This window comes from Strongylocentrotus purpuratus, unplaced genomic scaffold (assembly GCF_000002235.5).
Source record: "Strongylocentrotus purpuratus isolate Spur 01 unplaced genomic scaffold, Spur_5.0 spur5_scaffold_9, whole genome shotgun sequence".
NCBI lineage: Eukaryota > Metazoa > Echinodermata > Echinoidea > Camarodonta > Strongylocentrotidae > Strongylocentrotus > Strongylocentrotus purpuratus.
In genome coordinates, this window is record NW_022145615.1 from 16954340 (window position 1) to 16964835 (window position 10496).

General features: G+C 36.1%; 1 protein-coding gene across 1 annotated transcript; it reads left to right on the forward strand.

The window, feature by feature from the left end:
• Positions 1-404: 404 nt before the first annotated feature.
• Positions 405-7967, forward strand: LOC574716 (retinol dehydrogenase 8). The gene is made up of 6 exons (XM_775081.4): positions 405-515; positions 1852-2124; positions 3747-3926; positions 4432-4525; positions 6474-6688; positions 7236-7967. The coding sequence occupies exons 2-6, from the start codon at positions 1860-1862 to the stop codon at positions 7388-7390; spliced, it is 909 nt and encodes a 302-aa protein (XP_780174.2). The 5' UTR covers positions 405-515; positions 1852-1859; the 3' UTR covers positions 7391-7967.
• The last annotated feature ends 2529 nt before the right edge of the window (positions 7968-10496 follow it).

The window sequence follows — 10496 nt, forward strand, 5'->3', positions numbered from 1 at the left end:
AGATATAAAGTTAAGTAATAGCACGAATTTAAAACAACCAAATTATGACCTATATAACTATAAATCAGACTGAATTTGTTTAGACTATTCAAAATAGGAAGAAATTAATTAATTTCAAAGAAACTAATTTTGTTTCAAAACCTTACCAAATAATTATCACTCATTTCGATACATGTTCAACAAGTAAATGCAAAAAAAATTGCTATTCATTAGAAATGTTAAATGCTGGCATGAAATTAGCCACCTCCCCTCTGTGCACTAGCCGTCTCAAAGTCAACTTCACCTTTATGCGCTGTTTGCACCGCATCATTTGTTTTCATACCAGTGTAATTATTATCCTCTATTGACCCTTCTTTTTTTCTCTCCCCTATCTTGAATTGCGAAAAAATTGTATATATATATTCATGAAAGGTGTACAACACTCTTCACTCTGCTCCTGCCTGTGTTCTGAATCAGTCGTGTTTTTCGATTGATGCTGATTATAGTTTATTTTTAAAACATCGCTCTCAAAACAGGTAAGAATACATTATCAATAACGCTATGTGTATGGGAGAGATACATTGTTGGCATGATGATGATGTGGCTCTGGATTTTGGAGAGATCTATATTTACTGTGTATAAAAATACCGACAAAATTAATGTCGTTGTCAAAATATTGAATTCTATCACTCGGCCTTCTTTGTTGGAATTACGACGATGCATTCATGTATATTTATTTGATATTTAATTGATGATTTATGTATGATTATGTACAACTACATGTATGTGTATCATATCAATATAATCAAACAATGCCTAAATTAAAGGCTTATGGCGTGAGCCAGTATCTTGTGTGTCTGCAGCTCTCAATTTATTTTTTTACATTGATTATAACAATTATTTAATAAAATAAATATATCTCATTATGATTCGTTAATAGTTAACTACAAAATGACAAAGATTAATGATAAAGGCCATGAATTTCATTTGTTAAGGTCGGGCCTCCTGCTGGTCGAAGAATTTGTTGAACAAATATACTTCAGATTCTGATTCAAATTTAGATTTTCATTGAAGAAAAAAATATATATACAGTCAAACCAGTTTATAAAGGTCACTAAGGGAAACAGAAAAAGTGGCCACTGTAGGCAGGTGGACTCTCTAGACAGGTTCTTCAACACATATTTCTTTCTCAAGGGAGACAAAATACCTTGCCACTATAGACGGTTGGCCTGTATAGAGAGGTAGCCACTATTTAAAGACAGGTTTGACTGTATGATACAGATGATTTTGGTACAATACATTACATAATACAGTCACTATCAGACTTGCTATGGAATTCTATCAATGTTATGAAATATTAATGTTATATCTTCATGGTGTAATTCATCTGAAATGCTATGCTCTGTCTCTCAATAGTAATCAATCTATGTCACCATCTTACAAGATTAACTCTTGGGCAATATAATCCGATCCCAATTCACATCAATGGAGGAAAATATAGAGGAAATATATTTCTTTATTTTTCATGGTTGGAAATCTCTCAGGGGTGGGGCATGCAAACTGCCCGTAGCCTCCTTCAAGTACGATCATGGAGTTTGTACAAATATATACAGCTTGGTTAATGATTCAACAATTTCAGCGGCGAAACAATCGTAGGGTCAAGTCGGGTCGGGTGAATTCATCCCTTTTATTATTTATTAATTCTTGGATAAGCTATTGTTTCTGATCATGTGACTTATTATGAACTGAACACACTTCGTCTCGTTCATATCTGGAGAAAATAACAAACGAGATGTTACACTTTTATTGGGATCTTACTACTAACATTATTGAGTTTATTTCCTGTTAATTTTTTTCTTTGCGATTCCTCAGAAACCAAGATGGCACCACGCGTAGCAATCATCACTGGATGTTCCTCTGGCATCGGTCTTTCCACCGCTGTCATGATGGCTAAGGACCCCTCCAAGGGCTACATTGTCTACGCCACTATGAGGAACCTGGCCAAGAAGGGCGACCTGGAAAAAGCAGCGGGGGCTACGCTGAACAAGACACTCTTCATCACCCAGCTTGATGTGACCAGAGGCGATTCCATTAAGCGAGCTGTCAAAGATGTCTTCACAAAGCACAAGCGTATTGACATTCTAGGTTAGTTCAGCATATTATGTATATATAGGGGCGGACCTTGGGGGAAGGGGAGCACTACTGACTGTAAGGTAGGGTGGGCTTGTATCCCCTTTTAATACCATTGTGGCATACCTTACAAAAGTAAAATAAACCAAACTTTGCCAAAGGGCACCTGGAAATTCTGATAACTTTCTTTTCAGATTTGTTGCTGGAACTTGGCCCCCTTTTACAAACCTGCTGGTTAAGGGAGGGGGGGGGGGCGCAGAAGATGGACATCGTATTTGACATTTTCAGTAATCTCCTACAATATACACATCAACCAGTTGCGAAGAACAAAGAATGTCATAATGTACGCTTCCTATTTAACCCCCTCTCCATATCAAATTGCTTGATCCACCTTGGGTAAAGTAACATATTTGCCGAGAATATTCAAGAAGCAACTTTTTCCAATTGCACCGAATCCCAATATTTGATTTGGATTTCATACTAAATTGACCTGTCGATCAAACTTTCTTTGTCAAGTAAATTTATCGTTGGTCATTATGTGCCTTGTGATACGCGGTATAAAACGACACTTTGTTTGCTTTTAAAAAGTCAAAAGTCACATAGTGAGTAAGCGAAAATGAGTGCTGCACAAGTATATTAAAAAATAGATAAGTGGGTACTAAGAGGTCGGTGAATGGAAAGGGTGGCTGCGCTCCACTTCCTTCGGTTACGCTTTTACAAATGAGCACGTTACCACTTATATTAAGCCCGTTGCACACGATGTGTCATTTATCTGGCTCAGGGCTGCGTCAGTGACTGCTGGGGGTCTTTGACGCGCAATGTCAGAGTGACATCATACAAGAAAAAGAGATTGCAAATAGGCATTTTTAACGATTCTTTTTATTAGATAGAGTAGACCTATGTACAGCTGATGTATGGGCTAATTGTCTGCACGGACTCGATTAGAGTGTACATGTTAATACCATTTCCATTTCCATTTCAAAGACTTTATTTTCTGCAATCAAACAAATCAGTTATACAACAAATATGGATAATTATATAAAACATAAGGTATGCAAACAATATACAAAATATAGAAACAAATGTATAATACATGAGTAAGAATAAACTTATACGTTGGGCCATTGCGTGTATAAAGAAAGAAAGCAGAAGGTCGCCGTTATAAGCAAAAGCTTGAGTAGACGGTCAACCGAGCTAAAATAAAAATGAGATGTGAAATATTGGCAAATTAACAAGAAGAGGGGCCATGATACTCAAATGATATATATTACAATTAAATGTGAATATAGACAGTTGTATTCAATATAAATAATTATAGAATTGGCATATGAATCTCATATTTATATGGCTACTAATTATACGTTAATGACAGAGATAAGAGAGAAACTAAACAAAAACAAGGGTGCAAGTGGTGCGTGTGTGTGCAAGTGCAAGTGTCCTCAAGCGCCAAAATGTTGAATCATCAGTATTACTATGTAACGTCAGACCAAAATTTAATGTAGTTTCTAAAGTTTTAGAAAAAACGCTTTAAAAAAAAAAAAAAAAATATATATATATATATATATATATTTCGTACCGACGTAATCGAAATGACAACCCTTGTGTAACGCCCGGCTTTACCTTATTCTCATCTACAGTTAATAACGCAGGCCATGGCTCATCAGGCTACATCGAACTGGTCACCGATCAACAGATGCGTGCCTTGTTCGATGTCAACTTCTTCGGCGTGGTGCATTTGACCCAAGAAGTACTTCCCATCATGAAGAAGCAACGTTCAGGTCGCATCATCAGCGTTAGCAGTGTGGGCGGTATAACAGGTATAGAATGATTACACTAGTCACTAGATGCTCATTTGACATTTATTTATTTGTATTTATTCATACACGGTAACCAAAAGAACAGCAGTGACAAAACTGGTTTCAAATGCCAAGAATACAAGCATAAACATTATAAAGTCTGATTAATAATTTACACCCAATTCCATAGAGTATTGAGTTGAACCTATCTCTTCTGTCAGACCCTGGCGAGCACAGTGTATATGAAGTGGTGTATCACACTTCAGACACTCATTTAAGTCACACTAAGACTGAGTGGATTCGGGGAGGTCGGGGAGGGCTGATGTCAGACCAAATAAAAAAAAAGGTGTATCAACTTCTGCGATTTGCCGACAAGGCTAGATGAACATTCCACCCCTCACCGACACACCGCCTGATTACGCTCTGCAAATGGTTCTGTAATTTATCAGATTTATTTTTAAAAATTGTTAAGATAAAATGAAAGCCCTTATTCTTTGAATTGTAAAAATTCTGTTTCATAATATAGCCTGGCCTTTTGGGGAGATCTACGCTGCCTCCAAATTCGCACTTGAAGGTTTCACCGAGTCACTTTCCATTGGCTACAGACCATTCAATATCTGGTAAGTTAATAATAATATTAAACTTTGTATACCCAGAGAAGCATTGTCAGCTTCTGTGATGTTCTTCCTGAAGGCCCTGTAATTATCATTACCCTAGCTGGATGGAGAGCAGAGGCGGCGCTCCTAGTGAGGGCGAGGTGGGGGTGGGGGGGGGGGGCATAAGGGCCACTTATTCGAGTACCCTAAAAGTGTCTCTTTTAAACATTCAGATAAGTGCCACTTTTTCTTTATAACAAGTGCCCATTCCCCATTCTCATAACTTTGCCTCTTTTAACCTATGAAAAGTACCCCTATTCTATTCTCATAGGTGCCCATTTTTCTTTTTTATGAATGCTCCTTTTCCCTTCTTATTAGTGCCCTATTTCAGCGCGAGAGGTGCCTTTTCTACCTCTGATAATTGCCACTTTTAATACTTTAACATATACACCATTTCATTTCTAACAAGTGCCCTTTTCCCTACTGATAAGTCCTCCTTTTCCTCTTGCCACTTCCCCTTTCTTATATCTGTCCCTTTTCGACTCTGATAATTGTCCCTATCCAAATCTGACAAGTGCCCGATTTTCTTTGTTCTAAGTACATTTTGCCCTTCTAAGAAGTGTCTCTTTTCATGTCCAATTTGTGCTCTTTTTCAAGTATGATACTTTCCTCCTCTTACTTTTAAAGTAATTCCCTTTGATAAGTACCCCATTTTACCTACATATTTTGCCCGCTGTCGCTTTCAAAAAATGCTGTACCCTTTTTCGGTCATCTAAAAAGCCACATCTAGTTTTTTAAAGTCGGAGCAGTTTGTGTAGTAAAAAGAGCCCTTTTCTACCACCACAATGAAGGCAGGGGAGCTAGGGGGCAGGGCGCTCAATGCCCCAAATTTCATTAAAACGGACTGTGTCCCTTTAAATAAGAAATATAATCGTGCTCGTTTTTAAAGTTATCAAATGTCCCATCTCTATATATAAAAAGTGTGCCCTTTTTACACTAAAACTGCTCCTTTTAACTACCATGACATTACACTCAACTGCTTTACACTAAAACTGCTCCTTTTAACTACCATGACATTACACTCAACTGCTAAAAGAGGTACCTTCCAACCAATCAGCCTTAACAACCCATGTATATTTGGACTTTGAACATAACGATACCTCATTAAGGTTTACACAATGTAGGAGTTTTTAAACACAATTCAACTACCTTTACATTACATTCTTGTTAAAAATACTGAAACATCGGTACCATATTATAGGCTATGACAAAAAAAACAATGGATTTCTCATAGCCTCACTAGTAATAATAAGTCTCTAATATAAAGCGACAGAGAACAAGTTTTCTTAAATCCCCCCAAACTGGCTATACGCTTCTCGCATTCATAGTTTATGTCATTAGTGAACGTCTTATTCATTCGTTCACTATATGAGTAACTATGTTGATGATTGAGTCAATAAAAGATATATGTAAACACGCTAAAATTGTATACTCTCAATATATAGATTTTCTCTCACCCACTCTTTCTCTTTTTCTTAGGAATTTGTTTGTACTGTTTTGTTATTTTTGTTGTTTGACTCTTTACAATCATCTGTGTATTTAACACGATCTTAATTTTTTTCTTCTCGAAAAGTCAACTTAAGAGCAATTTCAATACCCTATTGTATATCCAATTAGGTTGATTTTTCAAAAATAGCTTCGATCGTGTTGTTTTTTTTTTTTATATAGTTTGTTTTGCTGAAATATGACAGCTACTGTGTTACTTTGCACATGATTTATATTTTATGAGCGTTTGTAATAAGTGTATTTGTTTGGTCCTGTTTTTTTTTTTCGTCTTTGGGCTTGGACCACTTTGAAAAACATCTATAAGCCCACAAGGGCAATCCAACCCTATAGTGATGAATAAAACAATAAAATAAAATAAAATAAAATCATATTAGAATGATATTTCTTCTGACGTTGGTTTTTACAGGGTAAGCAGCTGCCAACCGGGTCCAGTGAAGACTGCTTTCATTGCCAACATGGGATCAGCCAACAACCAACCCGAATTTCTTAAGCTCACTGAAGAGAAGAACATCGACAAAGAGTCCAAAGAAGTGTGTGGAAAGATCTTCAAGCTACTTATTAACAGTCCAACCCATGATGAAGAGCAACAAACACCCGAAGAAATCGCCAGCGTCATCAAAGGTACGGGAATAGTTCGGGGTTCGGGGAGGGGAGGGAGAGGGGCTTTCATTAGGGTTCCTTAGACTAGGGGCCTATGCTAATATTCTATGACCAATTTAGTCTTCGCCAATCAAATACAATGGTTTTAGTAGTTTATGTAGTAACTTATACATTGATAACCATTTTCATGAAATGAGAAGGAAGTCGGGCAAAATTTCTGCCGTCGAAATAGATTCTATGAACAAATTGAAAAGAAACATGCACTTGGATTCTCATTTCAGGAATGTTTTCGATTTGAAAATTGAAACTAATTTTGGATTTTGGATTTGCAGACATAATTTGTTTAAAGGGGTCGTACTTATGCTTATCACTTATACAATTATTTATTCAAATATTATACAGAAAGCGTTTTCAATAATGAGTATTGCCCTTCCGAGGGGTTCTGTCTGTACAAAAATATGCAAACTTAACATGTAATTTGATTAATGTAAAACAATAGAGCAATACAAGGAAGACGATATATTATATTTCCTAACATTTCCCTTTTTGCTTTTTTTCTGGGAACCAGGAGCCCTTGAAGATGAGAAACCCCATCTACGCTACGCCACCAGCAAACTTCGCCTGGACTACGCCAAGAAGTATTTCGTGGACCCTACGGGAGATGCCTTCTGTGACACCATCGTCCCACACATCATCCCTGACTCGCTCAAGCAGAAGAAGTAGATCATAACCTCAAAAAATACCTTAAAATACCTCATAAACTAATCAACAACAAAAAACAGTCGCAGAAGAGGTCTATGTAGAGTATAATATTGATATTTTTTTTAAACTATGAAAGCCAATGGTATGAGCAGGCCTCAATAAATCATAACCTCAAGATTTGTTTTGAATAATGAAAGCCAGTAGCAGAAAATTACACACTGAAACTCTTTGATTTATGTAAAACCGTCTGTACATTTTGTTAAGTTTTGTTTTGTTCTTTTTTTTTGTATCCTTATAGAAATCATAAGATGTAAAGCTTGTAGTTTACAAATACACTGGATACTCTGCGATGCAGGTAAAATGGTCTGTACAGTTTGTTTTTATTTTCCTTATACTAATTCAAGTATATGCACAAATATGAACTCGTAAAAAAAATCAATGATGTTTTATTGATACTTTTCCGGTCACAAAACATATTCCATTGACGATACAATAAATATGTTTCATAATTGATGCATATATATATATATATATATCACCCGCAAAGTATAATAAATAATGTTTCACTAATAGCAAAACGATGTATTTACCTGTGCATTAACAAGAAAAACAAGCCCACTATTAATTGCTTTAAACGGATGCAATAGACAGTGTATTGCAAATCGAAATGGCGAGTTATTATATCACCATAGAAAATGGAATATAAACAAATTAACACATCAAGAATGGGCAAGTCCACTGGATAGCTCTATTTAGTGCCATTAATATAATGTAATGGCCATGTTCTTCATAAATGGCTACTTGATAACTACAGCTTCAACATGCTCATGTAAGATCGAAAGTAATGTATCATATTTATTATAAACGAATAAATTAAAGTAGAAAATGAAACTGAGCCAGAATGCGCCCTTGTAATAGTAGCAGCATGTTTGTTACGATGAGTGAAACAATTATATTATGTAGCTAAATAATGTTAACGAATCGTTTCATTTGGTAGAATGACATTTCTGATGGTGGTATATTCTTACCGAGAGGTTTATTGCTTCATATATATTAACATATTATTAGGTATATTTTTTTTAATACCCCCCCCCCCCCCAAGATAAGAAGCGCAATGGACTGACATGAGAAAGGGGGAAGGAGAGAGAGTGAAACAGCTGGTGAGTGAAAGAGAGGAAGAAAGAAAATGGGAGAGAAAGAGAAAGATAATGTGAGAAGGGAGAGAGATAGAGAAATGAAAGAGAGAGAAAGAAAGAGAGGGATACAGAGAGAGGGAGATATATATTTATATATATATAGAGAGAGAGAGAGAGAGAGAGAGAGAGATAGAGAGAGAGAGCGAGAGAGAGAGAGAGAGATGTGAGAGAAAGAGAATGTGAGAAAGGGAGAGAGATATATAAATGAAAGAAAGAGAAAGAAAGAGAGGGAGAGAGATATATATATAGAGAGAGAGAGAGAGAGAGAGAGAGAGAGAGAAAAAGAAGATTCACACACATCCAGAGAGGGAGAGAGAGAGAGAAAGAGGCTGGTTGTTGAGCAAATTGGCCAACGTCATTCTGTACAATTGTTAATGGTAAAAAATGGAAATTAAACAAAATTAAATCCGAAATCATCGTACTCGACACAAATTAAATGCCCATTCAAAAGGTGAAAATAATGCGATTAAGCGGATGAAGAATTCTTTGAAGATTATGCCCGATTAATAAAGGACTGTTTCCCCTAATTGAATAGGGGGACGGGTGCTTGTCAGATGCTAAAAGCTGAAAAGCTAATCACAAATAGAATAAACAAATAAACAATAAATAGAATAAACAAACAAATTTGAAATGTCACATTTGAAGCTGATTACAAACAAAACTATAATACAATTGCATAAGGATGAAAGGTCAAATACCAAATATCTAGCAGTTTATTACATTTTACCCATTTTTAATTTTACATTCTACTCATTGAATGCTTTAGCGCCTTATTGTGGCAGCTCAGCCACAGACGGGGTAATGATATGATACCTTGTATTCAGCGCAGTAGAGTATATTCATGTAGTAGCTGCGCTATATAAATGGACCTTATATTGTAAAAGGTACTCTAAAGGTGTTTTCCTGAGGGGGGACCTTTGCAGACTGAAGTGTGTCTTAAATGACATCCTCTTTCACATTTTGATACAATTTAACTGAAATTTATTATACAGTGCGTCCCAGAAAAAACGAAACCGAGAATTATCGATGTTTTATCATAACTTAGTCACATTTATAATTAATAAATGACACATATTTGGAAAGCTTAGATCCTCTTCTTTCATTTGATGCAACTCATAGGATCTAAGCTTTACAAATATGTGTCATTTATCAATTATAATTGTGATTTAGTTATGATAAAACATCGATAATTCTCGGTTTCGTTTTTTCTGGGACGCACTGTATATATTACTTTTTTTTTAAATTGGTTAACGAAGTGGGTTTTGATTAATGGTAAGCATCGTTTAATTTTGATCATATTTCGCAGCGTTGAATCTGTACGTTGTTCACCTGCCTTAACAAATACTACAAATGTTCGCAGGTACATTTACACAATTTCAGAACCTTATTAGTCCAACGTTCCGTTTCCACACAATGTTAACACCCAGGGGCGGATCTAGCTTTTTGCCAAGGGGGGGGGGGGGGGGTGACCCAGTGGCGGATCCAGGATTTTTCAAAAATCGCGCCGTTTTACTGTTTTACTTTTTTTCTTCTCCCCCCCCCTTTTTTTTTTCTTCACTTGGCCGCCCAAGGAGGGGGGATTTAAACCACCGAAACCCCCCTAGATCCGCCCCTGATACCTGCAAAAAACCGAGGATATAGTATACACTACCTGCTCGCATAACCGCTCACTCCTAACGCATGCATGAACGTTGCTGTCAAACTTAGTGTTGTGTGTGATATTGATTAATTGGTTGCTTTTATAAATATTCCATGCAAAAAATAGCAAAGTATGATACATTCTCATATCTGTAAGTTGTATGGAAATAATTAATCCGGAATCATAGGAATTTATAACATTTGATAATTTTTTATAAATCATTTAAAACAGAAATGAAAAGTGAACCTACTTATAAAATGGACTGGTTGCGTTTAGGTTCACTGAATTAATC

What these genes read in the sequence shown, in the direction of transcription:
- LOC574716 (XM_775081.4), top strand. Translation starts at nt 1,860, where the DNA reads ATGGCACCACGCGTAGCAATCATCACTGGATGTTCCTCTGGCATCGGT. An exon ending in TACAGACCATTCAATATCTG is followed by an intron (nt 4,526 to 6,473) that starts GTAAGTTAATAA and finishes TGGTTTTTACAG; the next exon opens with GGTAAGCAGCTGCCAACCGG. An exon ending in AATCGCCAGCGTCATCAAAG is followed by an intron (nt 6,689 to 7,235) that starts GTACGGGAATAG and finishes TCTGGGAACCAG; the next exon opens with GAGCCCTTGAAGATGAGAAA.